The sequence below is a fragment of the Eptesicus fuscus genome, chromosome 2, assembly GCF_027574615.1.
Source record: "Eptesicus fuscus isolate TK198812 chromosome 2, DD_ASM_mEF_20220401, whole genome shotgun sequence".
Taxonomy (NCBI): Eukaryota; Metazoa; Chordata; class Mammalia; order Chiroptera; family Vespertilionidae; genus Eptesicus; species Eptesicus fuscus.
Window position 1 is genome coordinate 115239088 of NC_072474.1, and position 22602 is coordinate 115261689.

The 22602-nt window shown below is 65.4% G+C and overlaps 1 protein-coding gene across 1 annotated transcript in view; it reads left to right on the plus strand.

Annotated features, from left to right (window-relative positions):
• Positions 1 to 22602, plus strand: part of SORCS2 (sortilin related VPS10 domain containing receptor 2) — a 218823-nt gene that overhangs the window by 180373 nt on the left and 15848 nt on the right. The window contains exons 7-17 of the mRNA XM_054708320.1: positions 1515 to 1633; positions 2134 to 2223; positions 4193 to 4372; positions 5753 to 5899; positions 10139 to 10241; positions 13738 to 13814; positions 16904 to 16995; positions 17867 to 17974; positions 18498 to 18618; positions 19402 to 19535; positions 20204 to 20323. Coding sequence (XP_054564295.1) covers positions 1515 to 1633; positions 2134 to 2223; positions 4193 to 4372; positions 5753 to 5899; positions 10139 to 10241; positions 13738 to 13814; positions 16904 to 16995; positions 17867 to 17974; positions 18498 to 18618; positions 19402 to 19535; positions 20204 to 20323 — 1291 coding nt within the window. The remainder of the gene's footprint in view (positions 1 to 1514; positions 1634 to 2133; positions 2224 to 4192; positions 4373 to 5752; positions 5900 to 10138; positions 10242 to 13737; positions 13815 to 16903; positions 16996 to 17866; positions 17975 to 18497; positions 18619 to 19401; positions 19536 to 20203; positions 20324 to 22602) is intronic.

Consider the following 22602-nt stretch of genomic DNA (forward strand, 5'->3'; position numbering starts at 1 on the left):
GGCCAGGGGGCAGCGGGAGGGGAAGAGGGGGAGGGACCCACCCTCCTGCATTCCCGCTCCGGCCATACTCCCCTGGGGACACCGGGCCCCCACCCCCTCCTGCTGGTTTCTCTGGGAGTGGAGCCCTCGGCAGGTGCGCACTGACATGGGCGCTGACACGTGCGAGCAGCAGTCCCCTGCGCGGGGCGGGCTCCGTGGAGGTAGATTCAGGGCCGGCAGCTCCCAGCCCGCCTGTGCCACCACGTGAGCCTGGACAAGCGACCTCACCGCCCTGCACCTCAGTCTCTCCGGCTGTGAAACGGGTCAGTGCACCGGCGCTCAGCCCGGGCCATGAGAGAGCTCCAGAGGGAAGCTGCCGCAGGTCCTGCCGCCTTTCCCAGCCCTCAGCTCCTCCCTGGATCCGTGGCTGTCGGTCTGTCTGCTTCCCCCAGAGCAGCAGCTGCTGCTGGGCCAGGAGAGCCTCGTGGCCACGCCCCTTCTCGGCTCCAGGGGCAAACCCCCTCCTGGCGGCTGGAGAATGGCCACGGTGGCAGTTACAGCACAGACACGGGCAAGTGCCGTAAACCAGGCCTTTATTCCCGCTGTACAGCCCCTCGGCGCCACGAGCGTGGCGTTCACCTGTCTTGTTGGCACCTGGCCTGGAACACGGGCCTCACCCCCGTGAGACAGACAGTCAGTAAATGAGAGAGAGAAGGAGTGGGTGAGTGAGAGAGTGAGTGAGTGAGAGAGTGACTGAGTTAACAGGTAAGTAAATGAATGAATGAATGAGCGAGTGACTTGCCACCTTTAGGCCTGACCTAGGCCGGTCCCCACCACGTGTCCAGCCAGGCAGGCCGTGGGCAGGACACGCACTGATGGCCGCAGGGTGTGATGAGGCCGCTGCGAGGGGACGTGGCGGGTCCGGGAGGCCGTGGCAGTGGCACAGGGTGGCTGACTGTGCCTGACGTGCCGCTGAGTCACTGGACCCAACACTCCCGAGGTGCCGTGGTGCGCGGGCCCCGAGGGTAGGAGTGGAGGGGCACGGACCGCGGGCAGGTGTGGTCACCCTGCGCTCAGGTTCGGGCGCTCGCCTGCGGGGCTTTGACCGGGTCAGCGATTCCCCGTCAGGGGCCAGCTGGTGACTCAGCGGGCGGGCCACGTGGTCGCTGCCACCACGGGCTGTGTCGCTCTGAAGGCAGCCGCAGGCGACGCAGGCGTGGCCTTGCCTTAGGAAACGTGGTGGCAGCCGGATGGCGTGCTGTAGACTCGCACCTAACCTCTCCTCGGCCTCCGTCTCCTCACCTGTAAGATGGGGCCACCGACAGCTTCCTGAGGGGTAAAGAGCTCGGGGCCCAGAGCCCCCCGCCCCCACGCAGCAGTGGCTGTGGCCACAGGGAAGGTCCCTTAAAATGCCAGCCCTCCAACAAACCCCCGGGAGGGCACAGCGGGCAGACGGAGCCAGGACGGCCCAGCCTTCAGGGTGTCTGGGGCGACTGGATAGAGACTTCGGCTGCCCGACGGCTCTCCTCCCGCAGGAACCCGGTACGTCACCGCCCACGTCCACAACTGCTCCAGCCGGAAGCTGAGCTCGCTGTTTGCAGGCCCCATCGACCACCGGTCTCTGCTCCTGCAGAACGAGTTCATCTTCTTTAAGGTGCGGCTCTGCGGCCCTCGGGAGCGGGCAGCAGGACGGGAGGAAAAGGGGAAATGCAGTCCCCCGGGCAGGAGGCAGTTTGATTTCCAAGTGCCACTAATTCACAGTTTCCCTGTGGCTGTGGCTGTGGCTGTGGCTGTGGCTGTGGCTGCAGGCATCCCCTCAACGGCCCCGCAAAGCCAATCCCCGGGCCAGGGCGATGGCCTTTCCACCTTGTTCCATAACTCAGCTGCAGGGTAACAGGAGGAGGAGGAAAGAGATGAGTTCTAACTGAAGGAGGTGGGGGAAGACTTCTCAGAGGAGGGGCGTCTTGGTATGGGGCTTTGAAGGATGAATAGGAGTTTGTCTATGTCAGGCAGAGCAGGTACAAGCAAAGTAAAAGGGCATTTATTTATTTATTTATTTTTTGCGTGCTGAATACAAAGCGTGGTTTTTAATTCGTGAGGATCTGGCTGGAAAGGGAGCCGAACCCCTCGAAAGCATGCTCTCTCTCCTGGTAGGCAACGTCAGGCAACCAGACCAAGTACTACGTGTCTTATCGCCATAACGAGTTTGCCCTGATGAAGCTGCCGAAGTACGCATTGCCGAAGGTGAGAGGTTTCCTCGCCCCCGCCCCCCCCCCGTCACCCCCCGTCACCCCCGTGGCCACGACCTGAGCCTGCACTCACTCGTGGGCACAGGCTGTCACGGATGTGTGGTGACCCCGGGTCAGGATGGACAAGGGCACTGTGGCCGTGCTTCCTCCAGCTCCGCCCCCGCCCACCCTCCGCGCCAGCCTCCCATGTGCCCAGCTTCGTCCTGTCTCGGGGCCTCTGCCTGCTCCTCCCTCTGCCAGCCTGTCTCTCCCCAGAGCTCCTCCCAGGTGATGTTTCAGGAGAAACGCCACTTACCAGTGAGCCTCCAGGCTGGTCTAGGCCTCCCTCTCCTCCTCGCACCCCACCCTCCTCCTTCCTGACCCCAGGGTGCAGGGACCTCCCGGGCCGGCCTCCTGCTCTCAGCTGGAGTTCGGGCGCAGCTTCTGTTGGATCAGCCTCTGCTTTCCAACCGCCTAGTACGGTGCCTGGCACACAGTAGGTGCTCCATGCGTGCTACTTCCTTCCCCTCGACTGGACAGACAGACATGGGGGGAGCTGGGGGCTGCCCAGGCCCTGCTCCCAGCCTAACCTGAGGACTGAGCTCCACAGCCACACCCTGCAGATACGTGATTCCCATCTTACAAGGGAGGAGATTGACGTCCAGAGAGGCTGAGCAACCTGTCTGAGGTCACACAGCCAGGGAGAAACCAAAGCGGGGCTCAAACCCAAGTCTGGGTGGGCCTGAAACCCGCCTCACGCCGCCTCTCCCTCCAGGGGCCGCCGCCTGGCCTGGCTCCTTCGCAGCTCTCCACTCCACGTGCATAACTTAGATGCTCAGGGTGCTTGCACCCCTGCCTCCCACACATGCTCACTGGGCAGGTGCAGGCGCTGTGACTCACACCCCCTCTCCCCCCGCCACCCCGGGTCCTACTCTAGAGGCATTTCCAGAGAGGAAAGAGGCAGGAAAACAAGTTGCAGGCAGATGAGTAAAATCATCGCACGTCGTGATTTGTGTTGTGAAGGGAATGAGAGGCAGAGGTAGAGTGATGGGGGGTCCCTGAGGGGATATTTCATCTGGATCCCAAAGGAGGAGGGGGTGAGCTGTTCAGGTGGCAGGCAGAGCATGTGCAAAGGCCCTGGGGCAGCGGAGAGCCTGGCTGGAGGACAGGAGTGCGGTGGTGAGAGGAGACAGGCTCTGGGTCCTACCAGCCTCGGGCGGCGGATTGCTGTGAAGTTCGAAGACATGAGTTCCTCAGACCCCGCCTGAGTCAGAAATGGGAAAAGTAGTGGTTTCGCTTAGGGCCGTGGTCGGCAAACTGCGGCTCGCGAGCCACATGTGGCTCTTTGGCCCCTTGAGTGTGGCTCTTCCACGACATACCACGGCCTGGGCAAGTCTATTTTGAAGAAGTGGCGTTAGAAGTTTAAGTTTAAAAAATGTGGCTCTTAAAAGAAATGTCAATCGTTGTCCTGTTGGTATTTGGCTCTGTTGAGTAATGAGTTTGCCGACCACTGGCCTAGGGCAACCTGCTCGGCGTTCCTGGGGGTGAGTGTTGGGGGCGGGAAGTGAGGGGACTTTTCAGCTTGGAGCAGCTCTCCTCCACCCCTGGGGGCTGCAGCATCGGGGTCCTGTGTCCTGGGCCCTTCGTCCTGGTGTTGGGTTAGGTGGACACCAGATCCCTTCCTGCCACCGCCCCCCCGCCCCCGGCTTTGGGACCTGGACCCCGGGCTGCTGCCCGTCTCCTGCAGGGACAGATGGGCACACAGCCTGCCCTGGCGGGGAGCAGGAGGCCTCACGGCCCCACCCCTGTGCCAGTCCTCCCTGCTGCGGCCCCGTGTGGAGGGTCAGGCTGGCACCCCATTTTTAAGGTGGGAACATGGAGGCCACAGAGCTGAGAGGGAGGAGCCAGGCAGGCCCCACCCCCAGGTGGGCCTCACTCCCCCTCCCCCGTGGCCTCTGACCCTGTGCTCTCCCGCGCGCCCCCAGGACCTGCAGGTCATCAGCACGGACGAGAGCCAGGTGCTGGTGGCGGTGCAGGAGTGGTACCAGACGGACACGTACAACCTCTACCAGTCCGACCCGCGCGGCGTGTTCTACTCGCTGGTGCTGGAGGACGTGCGCAGCTCCCGGCAGGCGGAGGAGGGCGTGATGGTGGACGTCCTGGAGGTGGGACCTGGCCCTGCCTGCCCCTCCTCCCCCCGCCTTCTCTCTAATCCTCGGTCTCGGGTTCTGCAAATATTCTTAAAGGACCGGAGAGGAGGGCCCCGCAGGCCCGGACACCATGTTGGCACCGGGAGCCACGGAGAGGTGTCGTTTTGACGACACCTGCAGTGTGACGCGAACGAGCTCAGAGGCGCGGGTGCTGGCGAGGAGGCTGGGCTTCGCTGCGGGGGTGGCCTCCGCTCCCCTGGGGTTGGCGTTAGAGGTCCCGTTACGAAGGGACCGCGGGGTCATCCGTGAAGCCCTCTGCTCCCACATCCGGCTCAGAGCCAGCCCAGGCCGGTTTGGCCTGAGGGACAGGGGCTGTGGCCCCCACTCTGTCTCAGGCCCTCTCTCCCCAGCCTCTCCCCTGCCCCGTCTCCTCGGCCCTCCGTCTGTCTGTCGACATCGGTCCAGTTCCTTCTCACTCTCTGTCCCTCTCCTCGGCTCCCCTCTCCTCCCTCTAAATGTGGACCCAGGGCCTCCCAGCAGGGGACCCAGCCATGGCAGTGGCCGCACAGAGACCCCAGGAGGCGTGGCCACACCCGTCCCAGAGCCGGGGACCAGGACCACATTTGGAAAAAGGGTCTTTGCAGCTGTCATTAGTGAAGGGTCTTGAGAGGAGGTCTGATGGCAGGTGTCCTATCAGGGTCCAGAGGGGACACACAGACACACAGGAATCCATGTGAGGACGGAGGGGGGGCTCAGTCGGGGGCTCAGTGGGGAGCTCAGGGGGGGCTCAGTGGGGAGCTCAGTGGGGCTCTCAGTGCGGGGCTCAGGGGGGCTCAGTGGCTGGGTCTGAGGCTGTGACTAAGGAGCTTCCAGGAGAGGGTGGGCCTGCGGAACCAGGATGTTGAACTGTTGGAAACAGCTGATCCGTGGCCATTTCTTCTGAGCCAGTTTAGTAACGACTGGGGGGTGTTTGGGTCATGGCCATGGGCCCCTGGGGGCGGGCCGGGGCGGGGCGGGCCCTTGCTCCCCGGCACTTTGTCTGGGGCTGAGCTGCGGGGTCTCGGAAGAAAGCCCCAACCAGCTCCATCGGCCCAGGCCCTGCGGTCCACGGGGCGGGGGGGGGGCGGGGGGGGGGGAGCTCTGCCGCAGACGGGACCTGACGCACAGGCCTGTTGGGGCCCCGGGCTCTGCTGCCGTCCGGCGTCCGGCGTCTGCCTCTGGTGGGGGCCCAGCTCGGCGTCGGGGAAGCTCCGTCTGCGGGGTCGGAGTCCGGGCCTCCTGTCCCCCGCGCCCACTCGTCTCTGGAGCGGGAGGCGGCCCGGCCCCGGGCTGCTGGCGGGTGAACAGCCGTGTGCGGAGGCTCCGGCCAGGCCTCCAGGCCCGTGTCTGTCCCAGGTGCACGGGGTGAAGGGCGTCTTCCTGGCGAACCAGAAGGCCAACGGGAAGGTGACGACGCTCATAACCTACAACCAGGGCCGCGACTGGGACCGCCTGCGGCCGCCGCGCGAGGACATGAACGGGAAGCCCACCCACTGCCAGCCCGTGAGTGTCCGTGCCTCCGCCTGCGGCCGCCGCGCTGCCGGAACCCCGAGGGCGGGAGGGTGCCGCTGGGCAGGGCCATTGGAGGGACGGGACCACCGTGCTCAGCGCCGCGACGGGGTCGTGGAGGACGGGGTCACGGGTGGACGGGTTCACGGGTGGACGGGGTCCCGGTGGGCGGGGTCCCGGGTGGACGGGGTCACGGAGGACGGGGTCACGGGTGGACGGGGTCGCGGTGGGCGGGGTCCCGGGTGGGCGGGGTCCCGGGGGGCGGGGTCCCGGGGGGCCGGGTGCGGGTGCTCCTTGCTCCACAGGAGCGTTACCTGGAGGACAGAGGGACGCGTGGCCGTGAGCTGCTGTCACACGTTGCGGCGTAACCACCCCCCACACAGCACTCACGGCCCCTAGTCCTGTGTCTGGGCTCGGCCGGCGCCTGCTCACACCTCGGGGCGGGCTGGGCTCCGTGTGTCTGGCATCCCCCCCGGACGCCCGGGCACGTCCTCAGGGCCATGCGGGGGGTGGGCAGAGGCGGGCAAGCTCCTGGCAAGCCGGCCACGCTCCGCTCAGACCCGCTGGCTGACGCTGAGGGAGGGAGTGCGCTCTGCCTGGGGGGGGGCGGGCCCACAGCCCGGATGTCACCCTTCCAGGCCCTGCCCCATGCCTGGCTGGCTGCCCAGGGTCTTGGCCGCCTGGGAGGGGGGCGGGAGACAAGGCGTGGATTTCCCCGGGGCCCTGGCCCGGGCACAGGGACCTGGGTGGCACGCAGGCCGGTGCCGTGAGGATGGAAAGAAAGCAGCCCTGGCCTGGGGTGGGCACTCGGAGCAGCAGGTGTGCGGCCGGAGGCAGGCTGCTCTGGGCCCGCCTGTCCTTGCTCCCGGGAGCCGCACCCCCCCCCCACGCCTCCCCCAGCGGGGCCCCAGAGCGGGAGCAGGGCCCAGGGCTGAGGGCACAGCGCGGCCGTCTCGGGTCCCCACCACCCCCTGGGCTCGGCCAGCCAGTCGGTGCCCCGCAGCTTCGCGGCAGAGGGAGGGCGGAGGGGGAGCCCTGTGCACGCGGGGAGGACGGATGGACGCTCCGCGCAGGCAGGGAGGCCCGGCCCAGATGCCCTCACGGAGCAGCTGCGCTGGGACAGGCTCGCTGCTGGGTCTGTCTCTCTGGCCTCGAAGGCCCTCGCGGGCAGGGTGTGCTCTGGGGGTGCCCGAGCCTGCCCCCCGCTCTCCTCCTCCTCCGTAAAGGGCGTAAGGGCGCCTGCTTTTCAGGGCCCGGGCCTCGGTGGGCCCAGTCCAGGCAGGATGGGCTCCTCCTCCCCCAAACAGAGAACCCGGCCCCTGGGGGGGCTCTGAGGAAGCCCCGCCCGGTCAGGGACACCCCTTGCTGAGCCGGGCTGACCCCACCCGCTCGGGGCCTGCCACCCTCCCCCGAAGCCCCCTCCCGTCGGGTTGGTCACGGAGGGCGAGAGCGCCGCTGACCTACTTCCGAGAGCAGGCGCTGTGAGCGGACGCGTTCGATCATCCGTCAAAGCGGGTTTTTGCTAAGAATAGATTCCTGTCTCAGTGAGGAGATGGCCTCTGAGAGATGGATGTCCCGGCCTTACGATACCCCGGTGGGAGGCAGGCGGGGGTGCGGCCCACCAGGCAGGCCAGACCCCCGCGAGCAAGGCGAGGACAAGGCGTGGGCACCCCATGGGGCACAGAAGACAGAAAGTGGGGGGTGGCTCAGCGGCTCCTCCCCTCCTGTGGTCCTGGTGGCCGGGGAGGGGGGACGCGGGGGACCGGCGTGGCCCCCTGGGCTCTCGGACTGTCCTCACCCAGCCACGCGTCCCGCGGTGAGCAGGGCAGCCTGCGGGCCCCGTCGCCATCGCCCCGGCCCGCGCCCCGGCCCTGCCTGCAGGCCCCCCGCTCCCAAGGTCCACACACACGGAGCCTGAGCGCAGCCAGCTCGTTCTGAAGACCCGGGAACAGACAATAAAGCTCGGCTCCGACCGCTCAGGGCCCTGGGCCCCTCCCCCGTGCTGTCCGACCGGATCAATATCCAATTTATGAACCAGTTTCCTTGTTGACTTGGGAAGTCTTTCTGAAATGGACCACAGCAGAAGCGGCAAACGCACACTGAAGAGGCGCTGCCGGATGTCCGTGGGCCGCCGCCTCCCGCGCCCTGGAGGCGCCTCGCACTGCGGCTCCGCTCCGCACGGGGAGGCCGATTCCCTCACAATGAGCGGCCCCTGCCCCTGCCCCTGCCCCTGCGGAGTTCCAACTGGGCTCTCCCGCGCTCAGTCCTGTGGTGTTTCTCAACTGGAGCCGTTTTCAGAGGAGAGGACAGGGGAGGGGAGAACAGAGGAGGGGTGGAGAGGGGAGGGGAGGGGAGGGGAGACGAGAACAGGGGAGGGGAGGGGAGGACAGGGGAGGGGAGGACAGGGGAGGGGAGGGGAGGACAGAGGAGGGGAGAACGGGAGGGGAGGGGAGGACAGAGGAGGGGAGAACAGGGGAGGGGAGGGGAGGGGAGACGAGAACAGGGGAGGGGAGGGGAGGACAGAGGAGGGGAGAACAGGGGAGGGGAGGGGAGGGGAGACGAGAACAGGGGAGGGGAGGGGAGGACAGGGGAGGGGAGGACAGGGGAGGGGAGAACCGAGGAGGGGTGAGGAGGAGAGGGGAGGGGAGGAGAGGGGAGGGGAGGCGAGAACAGGGGAGGGGAGGGGAGGGGAGGACAGGGGAAGAGCGAGCCCAGGAAATGATGACTTTCCTTGTTGGTAAACAGTCAGGCAGAGCCTTGTCCAGGGGACCTGGACCCCAACCTTCTCCGGCAGCCGTGCAATCCCATGAGGAGAGGTTACCGCCCTATTCACAGAGGAGGACCCTGAGGCTCAGAGACAGCCAGCGGTTTCCCCAGAGTCACACAGCATGGAGCGGGGCTATAAGGATTCAGAGCCCACCTTTTCCACGTCTCCATGTGCCCACACTCCAGGCCAGATGCATGCCTTGCATTGGGGAGCCCAGAAGGCTGACCCCCGAGCTGTCACCCCAGAAGCCCCTTTGACGTCTGTGGGCATGCTGCGGTCTCCGTGGCTGTCCGGCTCCCCTGGGCTGGGGGCAGGGATTCCTACGTTGTCCAGGCGGGCTCAGCCAGCCAGACCCCGGAGCCTGCCTCGGGCTCAGGCTCGACTGGAAGGAGAGGAGAAGCAGGGTCCCCGCCGCACCCCACCCCCACCCCGGCTGCAGCCGGTTCGGGCAGCCCTGGCTGACGGCTGATGGGTCGATGCCCTGCGCAGTCTCTGGCACCCTGGATGGTGCTGTGCGGGGACCTTGGACCTCAGCAGCGTCCCGTGGTTTTGTAGTCTATTATGGACGTGACAGGGGTGAGGCAAGATTGCGGCCTTGACCCTCCGAGGCTTAGGGACAGTCAGGGAGGACACAGGAGGCAGCTTCCTCGGCTTGTCTGTTCTCTCTGGGGGAGCCGGGGTGCAGGCAGCCACGGAGGAGACAGGAGGGGTCTGGCCCTGCCAGTGCCGGGACAGGGCACCGCTGGGACCCTCATTCTGGGAGGCTGCTGGCCCGGATCGGCCTGCAAGCGCATCCCACGCGGGGATGGACACCTGCGGGCTCAGCGCGCGGCTTCGGGTCCAGGTGTCCTTCGTGATAGGCCCAGCCCCACCGCGGCCCCGGGAAACGCTGAACTGCGGGTCCGTCAGCGTGAATCGCTCCTGAAGCGGTTATCACGGCTGGCGTTGCGGCCCCTCCGGCCAGGGCCCCGGCGCGGCTGCAGGCGAGGCGGGCGCTGATGCCTGCGAGGATCCGGGCTCCGCGTGGCCACCGGCCTCTCTGCCTCTCGCCGAGGGCGGGGCTCACGGCTGTCCCACAGCTGAGCCCAGATGCAGGGCTGCGTGGTCACACCCACGGCCACAGTGAAGGTTCTGGTGGGTGAATGAATGAGCGTGAGTGAGGGCTGTGCAGGCCCCAGGGTCACGCTCCGTGGCCAGCACTGCGTGGTGGGGCCCCGCCGGCCGCCACGCTGAGAGAGCCTCCCGGGAGGGCCCACCTGCTTCACGGCGCAGTCGCCTGGCCCAGAGCTGACGGCCTTCACCTGTAGTCAGTCTCAGAGCCTCTCCCACCTCCAGCCACTGCCTGGAGGTGCCCCTGGCCCTGCCTCCCACCCAAAAGCCACAGGGGTGGGTGCGGCCTCAGTCCTACCTCCCCTGGGGCAGGCTCCCGCCAGGTGCTAACTGTGGCTTTCTTCCTCGTCCTGCAGCCCGACTGCCACCTGCACCTGCACCTGCTCTGGGCAGACAACCCCTACGTGTCGGGCACTGTGCACACCAAGGAGACCGCGCCCGGCCTCATCATGGGTGCAGGTAGGAGGCCGCCACCGCAGCGGCACGAGGGAAGCTCTGTCCTCGCGGCTGAAACTTGTTGGCCGTGGGCCTGGTGATGGGGGATTGAGGGGCAATGACAGCCCTGGAGGCTCAGCTGTCATGGAAAACCAGGAGGGTGAATGCATGGGCCAGGTGGGCACATGGTACCTGTTGGCCGAATGGGAAAGTGGATGGATGGATGGATGATGGATGGATGGGTGGGTAGATGGGTGGGTGGGTGGATGGATGGGTGATGGATGGATGGATGGGTGGATGGTTGGGTGATGGATGGATGGGTGATGAATGGATGGGTGGGTAGGTGGGTGGATGGGGGATGGATGGATGGGTGGGTGGGTGGATAGGTGATGGATGGATGGATGGATGGGTGGATGGATGGGTGATGGATGGATGGGTGGGTGGGTGGATAGGTGATGGATGGATGGATGGGTGGATGGATGGGTGATGGATGGATGGGTGATGGATGGATGCATGGATGGGTGGGTAGGTGGGTGGATGGGTGATGGATGGATGGTTGGGTGGGTGGATGGGTGATGGATGGATGGGTGATGAATGGATGCATGGATGGGTGGGTAGGTGGGTGGATGGGGGATGGATGGATGGGTGGGTGGATGGATGGGTGATGGATGGATGGATGGGTGATGGATGGATGGGTGGGTGGATGGATGGGTGATGGATGGATGGATGGGTGGATGGTTGGGTGATAGATGGATGGGTGATGGATGGATGCATGGATGGGTGGGTGGATGGGTGATGGATGGATGGGTGGGTGGGTGGGTGGATGGGTGATGGATGGATGGGTGATGAATGGATGCATGGATGGGTGGGTAGGTGGGTGGATGGGGGATGGATGGATGGGTGGGTGGATGGATGGGTGATGGATGGATGGATGGGTGGATGGATGGGTGATGGATGGATGGGTGATGAATGGATGCATGGATGGGTGGGTAGGTGGGTGGATGGGGGATGGATGGATGGGTGGGTGGGTGGATAGGTGATGGATGGATGGATGGGTGGATGGATGGGTGATGGATGGATGGGTGGGTGGGTGGATAGGTGATGGATGGATGGATGGGTGATGGATGGATGGGTGATGGATGGATGCATGGATGGGTGGGTAGGTGGGTGGATGGGGGATGGATGGATGGGTGGGTGGGTGGATAGGTGATGGATGGATGGATGGGTGGATGGATGGGTGATGGATGGATGGGTAGGTGGGTGGATAGGTGATGGATGGATGGATGGGTGGATGGATGGGTGATGGATGGATGGATGGGTGATGGATGGATGCATGGATGGGTGGGTAGGTGGGTGGATGGGTGATGGATGGATGGGTGGGTGGATGGATGGGTGATGGATGGATGGATGGGTGATGGATGGATGGGTGATGGATGGATGGATGGGTGGATGGTTGGGTGATAGATGGATGGGTGATGGATGGATGCATGGATGGGTGGGTAGGTGGGTGGATGGGTGATGGATGGATGGGTGGGTGGGTGGATGGGTGATGGATGGATGGATGGATGGATGGGTGGATGGTTGGGTGATAGATGGATGGGTGATGGATGGATGCATGGATGGGTGGGTAGGTGGGTGGATGGGGGATGGATGGATGGGTGGGTGGATGGGTGATGTATGTATGTATGTATGTATTAATGCTCGGTTGGACCTTAAGAAGGAAGACAGGCACACAAACCCTCTGCCACTCTGCTTGGAATCACTTTGACTGTTTGAGGACAATCCATCTCCTTGGGAATTCTCCAATGACGTCTAAATTTGACTCTGGATAAGATACCCCCGAGAGAGCTGCATGAACAAGGCTTCAAATAGGAAGCAATATGCAGGTCGCCCGGGGCAGGGGACTCTGGGTCTCCAGGTGGGGGTGTCCTCATTGCAGGTCCTCCGTCCTCCTGGGCACTCAGACCCCTGTCCCTGCCAAGACCACAGGGCACAGCGAGGCCTAGCAAATCTGACTCCTCAGCCTCTGCCGCTGTTCATGACCCTTCAGGAGGCTGTGGAGGGCAGGAGGGCCTGGCCCGAGGCCACGGGATCGGTCTCCAGTGCACGCTCTCTTGGTGGCCACCGTGGTTTCTGTGGGAGCCCGTGTAGACTCAGGTTCCTCATCTGTTGGCTGGCGTCGGCTTCGATACTGGGTCGGGGTTCTTCCCACTCGGGCACCAGCCCCACGATTACCAGTAAGTCGGAGCCCCATGGAGTGGCCATCAAGGCTGGTGACCCACCCACCAGCCGGTATAAGGAGGAGCCTCCTGGCTGCCCTACCCCTTTGGTGCCCACCTCACACCCCCCAAAACCCACTCAGCAGGTATTTCAGGAGCACCTACCACGTGCTTTCTCTCCTGCTCACCTGGACTGCCCCCGGCTTCCCTGGACCCGCCTCCGGTCTCCCCTGAACCTGACCCCCTGGGAGCCGTCTCCAAAGACAAACCAACCCAGCTCTCCTGCCCCAGCTCAGAGCCCACCCGGGCGGCATGTCCCCAGGCTGGCCCGCCTGGCCCACATCCCCTCGAACCTGTTCCTCACTGTCCGGGTTTTTGGCCAGTGACGCGGGCTGTGAAAGAATTCACGACTAAAAGAGGAGATAGATGCAGAACGAACCTTTATTTTTCCTTCCCCTGAAGGGAAAGGGCCGGTGCATTGCTAAACAGTACAAAGGCAAAGAACAAAAGCTGTTCCCTTTTTTAAAGCCTTGGCTGCTGTTGCTAGGTGACAAGGCAGGGAGGGGGGTTGGGGGACAAATGGAGTTGAGCAGAGGACATCAGGGGGGTCGTCTTTGAAAAGTTTGTTTGCTTTTTGTACTCGGGGCAGATGGCCTAGGGAGGTGTCTTTATCAGCATCTTCCAAAGCCTGTGAGGCATTCTTAGAGTGAAAGTTATGAAGGGGGAGAGGGAAAGGGAACTTTCTACTAATTCTCCCTGAGTTGTAACCCAGCAAGGAGGAGGGGGATGCAAGAACGTAGCCTTGAGAGTAACTTGTCTTGCAGTTGGAACAGAGGGGCTGTTTGGATCCGGGGAGCCAAGCACCTTGGAGTTTAATTACCAGGTGCTTCTCCCACGTTGTGGAAGGCCGCAGCACAGAGAAAGAGAGGCCTTCTATCCTTGTTCCCACACGCACACCCACCGCCACTCCACGCTTCTTATTCTGCAACCGCACTCATCACCCGGGGCTCCCCTGAAACCGGGCGCTGCCTGCACCTGGTCAGCTGGGTCAGGCTGGAGATGCGGGCTGGCTTCTGGGCAAGGTTGACCTTTAACCACAGACTCGGCCGGGGCCCAAGCAGAGCAGTCACAGCGGGCCCATCACCGTCAGACGGACGCAGACAGGGCGCACCGTCCGGTGGCTCTGCTGGTGGAGGTTAGACCAGGCACAGGGCCCCTCTCGGGGACTTGTCTGGCTCAGACCGTGGTAAGCGGGGAGCTGGCTGGGCCTAGACCAACCCTGCCCCTTCCCTCTGGACCAGGTAACCTGGGCTCCCAGCTGGTGGAGTACAAGGAGGAAATGTACATCACGTCGGACTGCGGGAGGACCTGGCGGCAGGTGAGGAGGCAGGGAGGGGCCGCGCCCACCCCGTACTCACTCTGTGACCCCTCCCTCCCCGTGGGTGGGCGGCTGTTCCATGGCCATTGCTGGACCTGGCTCCGATCCACACGGTCACACACCACACACGGTACCGTGAACACAGAAGCAAAGGAAGTGAATACCAGGACAGGGGATGGGGTGGAGGTGCCGGCCTGTCCCCGCAGGAAGCCACCTGGGGACTCCAAGGGATTGGCTGAGTTCGACTTGGAGGCCAAGAAATGGGGACATGGATGACCCCGGGGTCCCGACAGGGAGGCTGCTGGGTGGAGTTATGGAGGAAAAAGAAGGACTGGAAAGAGGAGGTTGGGGGGCTGCATTGAGGCTGGGGGCCGCGGTGAGCCTGGGGGGGGGCCATGATGAGCCTGGGGGGCCGTGGTGAGCCTGGGGGGCCACGGGGAGCCTGGGGGGCCGCGGGGAGCCTGGGGGGCCGCGGTGAGCCTGGGGGGCGCGGGGAGCCTGGGGGGCACAGTGAGCCTGGGGGGGCTGCAGTGAGCCTGGGGGGCTGTGGGGAGCCTGGGGGGGCGCGGTGAGCCTGGGGGGCCCCGCATTGAGCCTGGGGGCTGTGATGAGCCTGGGGGGCGCGGTGAGCCTGGGGGGCCGCAGTAAGCCTGGGGGGCGCGGTGAGCCTGGGGGGCCATGGGGAGCCTGGGGGGCTGTGATGAGCCTGGGGGGCGCGGTGAGCCTGGGGGGCCGCGGTGAGCCTGGGGGGGCCGCGGTGAGCCTGGGGGGCCATGGGGAGCCTGGGGGGCCGCGGTGAGCCTGGAAAAGAGCATGAGGCAGACACACTCCCATGCTGTGTGCGCCCGTGGAGCTCAGGGGGCTCAGTAGCCGCCCCCGCGTTCCGCCAGGAGGGGGCCTGGCCCCGGCACCCGCCACTCACTTCCAGCAGCGAGGAGGCCTGTGGTCTGCCACCCCCACGGAGGGACCGTTTCTGCCTGAAACGCTCAGGAACACACTCTAGACCGGTGATGGGCAACCTTTTGAGCTTGGTGTGTCAAACTTCGCCAAAAAACTGAGCATCACTCGGGTGGTGTGTCACTTTGAGGAAAAACATTATTTCGCAAATGTTTCATCCTCAGGAGCAGCAAACGTTTCATCCTCGGCATGCGGCCGCCTCAGCGGCCGCGTGTCATCAGAAATGGCTACGCATGTCAGTGCTGACACGCGTGTCATAGGTCCGCCATCACTGCTCTAGACCTTGGTGTGCGTGTAGCCTTCCCGTTGCTGGAAAAGCTCGGGCTTTAGGCCCCTTTCGTACCCGAGCACCCCAGCCGCAGCCCCTCTCCGGGGGTTGGGGGGGCTCCCACAGGCATGTCTGTCCCCGGCGCACCCCCAGCGCCGCAGCCTTGATGGAGGGCCGGCGCTTTTTATTCCTGTGCCAGAAACAAGGCATTTTGAAAAGGGCAAAAGCGATTTATCGTGCGATAATATTTCCGTCTCTCGGAGCTAGTGGTGCGTGTCTGAACGTCCCTAAAGGTCAGCAGCTGTCGCTCATCGGAGCCGGTTAGTTCAGCGCCTGGTGGGGCACAGGGTCTCTCACTCCCAGGACCGTGCACGGCGCCTGGCCCCTGGCTTAGATCTCAAACTGGGGGTGTCAGGATTCAGGGGAGACTGTCAGCTCAGGAGCCGAGTGTGGGCCTGCCCTCGGGTGTGGTCCCCTCCCAAATGATGGGGGTGCAGGGAGCTCAGTGCCCAGGGAGGAGAGGAGGGGCACCCACGTAGGCACCTGAGGGTGTCGGGAGGAGAACCGCGGAGCTGGCTTTGGGATTGGCTTGGGGTGGGAGAGGCCGGGACCAGGTGGGACAAAGGTCGGGAGGGGCACGAGCGGGCGCACTCAGGCCAGACGCTGCGCCTGTGACCAGGAGGGGCTGAGAGCTCTCGGCACGTGCATGACAAATGCCGGCAGGTGTGCGCAGTTCACGGCGCCCCCCCCCCCCCCCCCGCCCCGGGCCGATGGAAACAGCAGCCCCGAAGCGTTGAGGGAGGCCCTGGGAGCCCAGGGTGCAGGGGAGGCAGGACGCGGAGAAAGGGGGGTGAGGACGCCTGCCCCTCCGCCCTGCTGCTGGGGCTGGCCAGGGCACAGACAGCCACAGCCAGGGTGCCAGCGCCCCTGAGAGCCTGCTGGGAGTTTGGGAAACCCCGAAGCCCCCTTTTACAGAGGCCCAAGCTAATGCGTGTGGGGTTGTCTGTCAGCTCCCTCACCCAGGAATCTGTCTCTGTTACCGTGGCCTCAGGCAGCATGCTTATCCCGGCTCACGCTTATCCCGGCTCACGCTTATCCCTGCTCACGCTTATCCCGGCTCACGCTTATCCCGGCTCACGCTTATCCCGGCTCACGGTTAGGACACAGGACACCAGGCGCCCCGTCCTCTGATCCCCGCAGCTGTGACAGGGAGCACCGGGGGCGTAACCGGGGAGAACCCGTTAGCGCCCGGGCACCAGGAGGGCGTCCTGGAGGAGGCGGCACTGGCGCTATCCTAACGTCAAGTAGGGGTCGCTGTTACTGAGGGTGTGCATCCTAACTGCTCTTCTTTTTAAAATATATGTACTTTTTATTTATTTCAGAGAGAGGAAGGGAGTGAGAGAGAGAGAAGCATCAATGCTGAGAGAGATCCATTGGTGGCTGCCTTCTGCACGCCCCCTACAGGGGACCGAGCCCACAACCCAGACATGTGCCCTGACCAGGAACCGAACGGCGGCCTCCCGGTTCACAGGTTGATTTCAACCACGGAGCCACGCCGGCCGGGCCTGCCTGCTTTTCTAAATTCCGTCCCCTCTCGCCCATCTTCCTGTCCTCGGCTTCCTGGCGAGTGTCTCAGAGAGGGCCCCCCGCCGTGTCCACCTGCGCTGTCCTTCCTCCCGCCCCTCGCTGGTCTGGAAACTGGCCTTCGCCATCTGTCCATCCCCCGTGGGTGGAGTCTACGTGGTGTGGCAAAGCCTGGCCTGGCCCGGGGGCCCGGGGAGCCCCAGCTGGGCCTGGCCGAGGGGCTGGCCTCCGCGGCCGCCCGGCCTGCGTGGGGCCCGCCCTCAGTGCCGCGTCCCTGCAGGTGTTCGAGGAGGAGCATCACATCCTGTACCTGGACCACGGCGGCGTGATCGTGGCCGTCAAGGACAGCTCCATCCCCTTGAAGATCCTCAAGTAACGTCGGGGCGGGCGGCTTCTCTCCTCGGGGAGCCCTCAGAGCGTTCCCCTCCCCGTGGGGCCCAGGACAACGGCACTGAGCCCCACCGCAGGGGTGGCGGCCAGCTGGGCATACCCGCCCGAGCAGCTGCCCCGGGCCGGGTGTGGGGAGACAAGGAGACAGAGGTGACAGTGCAGCACCCCAAGGGAGGCCTGGGGCTGCGGGGCTCAGGCCCCGCTATAGTCTAGGGGAGCAAGGAGGGCTTCCCGGAGGAGGTGACTTTTAAGCATCAACAGGAATCATTTAAGTGGAGGGGGTGGGTCAGACAGGGAAACCAGCGGCATGTGCTCGGGGGAGAGGGTTTGCCGTCAGCTCCGCACATCTGAAGGGCTGTGGGCGCAGGGAGGGCAGGTCTGAACTCTGCATCCAGAAGGCAGAGTCGGGAGCAGCCAGGAAGCCAGTATCACTTTAGTCTGAAAGAGCTTCTGCACTCGGAGCCAGCAGCACCGTGACACGCTGCGCCGGGAGGCAGTAAGCCGCTGTCACTGGCCCAGCAGCCCTGGCCGGGCTCGGGTGTTGGGGGCGCTGCAGTCCAGGGGTGCCAGGCAGCACCCTGACTCCTTGGTGTTGGTGCTGAGCAGATGTGGGTGCCACTTGGTGCCGGCAGGTGGCCGCTGCTGGCCTCCCAGGAGAGAGCAAGGCCAGGGGCCCAGTGGGGCCTGGGTGCTGGGTGGCCCTGGGGCTCACGGCTCCCTCCACGCTGCCCTCCCGGCCGCCTCAGCTGGCGGCGCTGGTCCCGGGCACAGGCAGGGCTGGGTCCAGGGCGGCAGTGGAGCTGGGCACGGGGAGGCCCCTGCTGCCCGCAGACGCTGGCGCTCCCCGTCGCAGGTTCAGCACGGACGAGGGCCTCACGTGGAGCACCTACAACTTCACCGACACCTCCGTGTTCGTGGACGGGCTGCTGAGCGAGCCGGGCGAGGAGACGCTGGTCATCACGTGAGTGCCCGGGGCGGGGCGGGCCGGCCCCCAGAAGGCTGTGCCGGGGGCCACCTTAGCCTCCGCTGCTCCGAGGGGGCTCAGCGCTGACCCCAGACCCCCTCCCTCGCTCTCCCCTCATCCCCCCACCTGCCTCCTCCTGACCTCCCCCAGCCACGCGGGTGGCCACTCGTCTGCCCCTGTTCGGGACGCCCTTTCCCTGCCCAGACCTCCTGGCTGCTGGGAGGCGCAGCCACTGCCCATCCCCCCTCTCGAGTTGCCACCGTCGTCGTTATTGGCGCGGTGAGGGTGCTCGGGCACGTTGCGCAGTGAGGCCCCGGTTGCAGACGGGCGGGTGCGGGCGCCCAGAGCCCAGCGGTCCCGGCCCGGGCGTCTGGGTCCGAGGCTGAGCAGAGGGCAGTGTGGTCCCTGGTGGCCCCGGAGGGCGGCATGGCATCGCCGGGCCCGGTGCCGGCGGGGACGGAGGCCGAGGGGCGAGGGGACCGCCGGGCCCACGTGAGGTTCCCCGCCCCTTCGCCTCCAGCATCTTCGGCCACATCAGCTACCGCTCCGAGTGGGAGCTGGTCAAGGTGGACTTCCGGCCGTCCTTCCCCAGGCCCTGCCGCGCCGAGGACTACGGCGCCTGGGAGCTCACCAACCTGCAGGTGGGCGGCGCGGCGGGAGGGCTCCCGCAGGCCCACCTCCCCCAGCAGAGTCCCCCGCACGGCCCCGGCCTCTCCTCCTCCAGCCCCAGACGCCAGTCCTTCCGGGTTTCTGGCCCCTTCTTGGAGCCCGGGCTGCTCGGGGCTCAGTCACACTCGGGGCGCAGGTCCCCGGGCCCCGGCCTGTGTGCTTGGGGGCCAGGGGTTGGGATCCTGGGAAGGACACGGCGCATGTGTGGGACATGACCTGACGCCCCATGACCTCCACACGCGTTTCCACGGCAGAAGGTCTGGCACTCGCTCCCAGGGGACTTGGTGGGAACGAGAGGCCTCCCCCGGGCACAGGCCAGGTGTGGGGGGGCCGGGAGCGCAGGAGGGGAAGGGGCGTGTCTGAAGGCCAGCTGGGCAGCCTGCTTGGGGCAGGGCCTGTCGCAGGGTCACAGGCTGCGGACCTACTGTGTGTCCACATGAGCCCTCCTGGCCGTGGCTGGTTCCAACGCCTGCACGGGGCCTGCAGCCCTGGGGCCTGAGGAACTTAAAGGGGCCCCGCCCATTTCCAGCAGCCCTGTGTCCCCTCCAGCCCAGACGGAGCTTGAACGGCACTTCCTCCGGGAAGCCCGCCCTGACCACCTGCCCCGGGCCCCGAGCTTGCCTCTGTCACATGGTGCTGTGGGTGGGAGGGGCAGGAGGCGGCCCAGCTGGCCTGCAGACACGCCCCTTCCCTCCTGGGCCTCAGTGTCCCCACCTGGGAAAGGGCTCCAACCCCACCCCACGCTGCCACTTCAGGGCGACGGCTGCCTCATGGGCCAGCGCAGGAGCTTCCGGAAGAGGAAGGCCACGGCGTGGTGCGTCAACGGGAGAAACTTCACGGCGGCGCTCACGGCCCAAGCGTGCCCGTGCCAGGACTCCGACTTCCTCTGGTGAGGGCTCAGGCCCCGGCTGCTCTGGGGGCCAGACGCAGGCCAGGCGGGGGGCGGGGCCCGCGTGTCTCCGCGGCCTGGTCTTGGCCACCCTGTCACTCCTGCCTGGCTCTGAGCCCTGGAACTGGGTCCCAGGCCGGCCCGCAGCGCGGAAGGGGTAGGGAAGTCCGGGCCTGGGTGTAGAGACACTGCAGGCGGCCTGCTGCACCCGCCCCTGCCCTGCTCCCCTCTCCTGGGTGCCCACTGCCCCCAGGACAATGTCTGGGTCCCGGAACCCAGCTCACGAGGCCTCCGCCCACCCGCCTGCCTCCCAGCCACCCTCACCCTCGCCATCCTGTCCCTTACGCTCCGGCCGCCTCCTCCTGTAGCCCCTGCACCAGCGTGGAGGGGCTGGTAACCTCTGCAGGGCCCCTCACCTCTCTTCCTAAGAGGTTCGGCGCACCACCTCCAGGCAGCCCTCCAGGATACCCAGGCTGGGCTCAGTGCTCTCCTGTGAGTTCCCAGAATCCCCTTGACACCCCTCTCACCTGGAGCTGCTGGAGGCACTCAGGCCGGTCTCCCCTCTGGTGCAGGGCCCTGTGGATGCCCCTCTGTGACTCCTCTCCCCCCTCTGCACCCTCCCACCCCTGTCCCCGCCGCCTCCTGATGGAAGTTCTTTCTTCCTCCAGCGACTATGGCTTTGAGCGCTCCCTCTCCAACACCAACAAGTGCTTTGCCAACTTCTGGTTTAACCCCCTGGCGCCCCCTGACGACTGTGTCCAGGGCCAGACCTACACCAGCAGCCTCGGGTGAGTGCACTCGGCCTCCTGGTCCGGCTCCGCTCCCGGAACCGGGGGAGCCCCAGCGGCCCTCCTGCCCGGCGCCCGCAGCCCCCTGCGTGGAGTCGGGAAGAGAAGTCAGGGCTGGGACGTCCTGTTGCGGAGCTCCGGAGGGTGGCCCGGAGCCGGCGGGTTCCTCCGTCGGAGCCCACATGGGCGGCACCAGTGAGCAGCGTGCGCTGAGCTGACGCTGAGCAAAGATGACAGGAGAGAAGGTCCAAGGTGCCCGCAGCGCCGCCCGCTGCAGGGGCCGAGCCCAAGGGAAGGAACCCCGTCCCGGTGCTCTGAGCTCCTGCGGGGCCGGGACCTGCCCCGTAAGTGAGGCAGCTCTGAGCGGAGCAGGAGCGGAGGTCTCAGCGAGAACGGCACTTCCTCCGGGAAGCCTCCCCTGACCACCTGCCGGGCCGAGCTTACCTCTGTCACAGCAGGTCCGGGAACTGTCATCACTCCCTGCTGTGAGCTCACACAGAGGAGGTGGCCCTCCGGGTGGGGGTGAGGGACGCGGCTGTGGGGGAGGCCAGGTGCCAGCGAGAGTGAGCAGTTGGATGCCCCGCCTCAGCCCGGGGCGGCTGGGTGGCTGGAGGGCTCGCGGCACCTGCACTGCCAGGTGTGGAGAGGCCGGGGGCCTGCAGCTCGGGCCCCACATCCATCGTGAGGACGTGCAGGGATCAGTCCCCCGCGGGGGGGGGGGGGGGGGGGGCTTGTCTGCTGCAGCCGCTCTGAAAGGCCACGCCTACGTGTGGGTCTCCGTAAACATGACGTCATCTTTAAAAAAGGTCCCGCTTCGCCTGGAGGGAGGTTTGAGAGGGAGAGAAAGAGCCGGGGGCTGCCTAGGAGGTCCCACTGCTGCCCCCCAGGGCGGGGGTGTGTGTGTGGGGCAGAGCCTGGGAGCAGGAAGCAGGACCAGAGGTGCAGTGTTGGACCTCAGCGGCATAACTCCCACCGTCTGCCCTCACCCATCATCCCTTTACAGCCATCATCCCTCCACCCCCTCCTCTCATTCCCCCATCTACCTCCTCATCCACCCACCCATCACCTACCAACCCATCAGCCATCATCCCTCCACCCCCCTCCTCTCATTCCCCCATCTACCTCCTCATCCACCCACCCATCACCTACCAACCCATCAGCCATCATCCCTCCACCCCCTCCTCTCATTCCCCCATCTACCTCCTCATCCACCCACCCATCACCTACCAACCCATCAGCCATCATCCCTCCACCCCCTCCTCTCATTCCCCCATCTACCTCCTCATCCACCCACCCATCACCTACCAACCCATCAGCCATCATCCCTCCACCCCCCTCCTCTCATTCCCCCATCTACCTCCTCATCCACCCACCCATCACCTACCAACCCATCAGCCATCATCCCTCCACCCCCCTCCTCTCATTCCCCCATCTACCTCCTCATCCACCCACCCATCACCTACCAACCCATCAGCCATCATCCCTCCACCCCCTCCTCTCATTCCCCCATCTACCTCCTCATCCACCCACCCATCACCTACCAACCCATCAGCCATCATCCCTCCACCCCCCTCCATTCATTCCCCCATCTACCTCCTCATCCACCCACCCATCACCTACCAACCCATCAGCCATCATCCCTCCACCCTTCCATCCATTCATTCCCCCATCTACCTCCTCATCCACCCACCCATCACCTACCAACCCATCAGCCATCATCCCTCCACCCCCCTCCATTCATTCCCCCATCTACCTCCTCATCCACCCACCCATCACCTACCAACCCATTAGCCATCATCCATCCACCCTTCCATCAATCTATCATCCCTCCCTTCCTTCCTCTCTCCCTTCCTCCCTCCCTCCCTCCCTCCCTCCTGCAGCCACAGCAGCCAGCCCCGTGCACCCTCAGGGCTCGGCGGCAGGGACCCCTGTCTGAGGTGTCAGAGGCAGGCGCGTGTCCAGGGAGGGGCTTTGTTTCATTCTGGCACATCATCCGTTCTGGGCACCGGGGTGCTGTGTGTGTGTGGGGGGGAGGTAACTGTGTGTGTGCTGTGTGTGTGTGTGTGTGTGTGTGTGTGTGTGTGTGTGTGTTGGGGGGTAACTCTGAGAGCGTATTTATTCCCAAGTAACCAGTGCCCTTGCATTAGAATTTCGGAATGGTCACTCAGCGCTGAGCCAGGGCGGGGCCGGGCGTGGGGAGGGGCGGGGCCGGGCGTGGGGAGGGGCGGGGCCTGGCTGGGGAGGGGCGGGGCCGGGCGGGGGGAGGGGCGGGGCCGGGC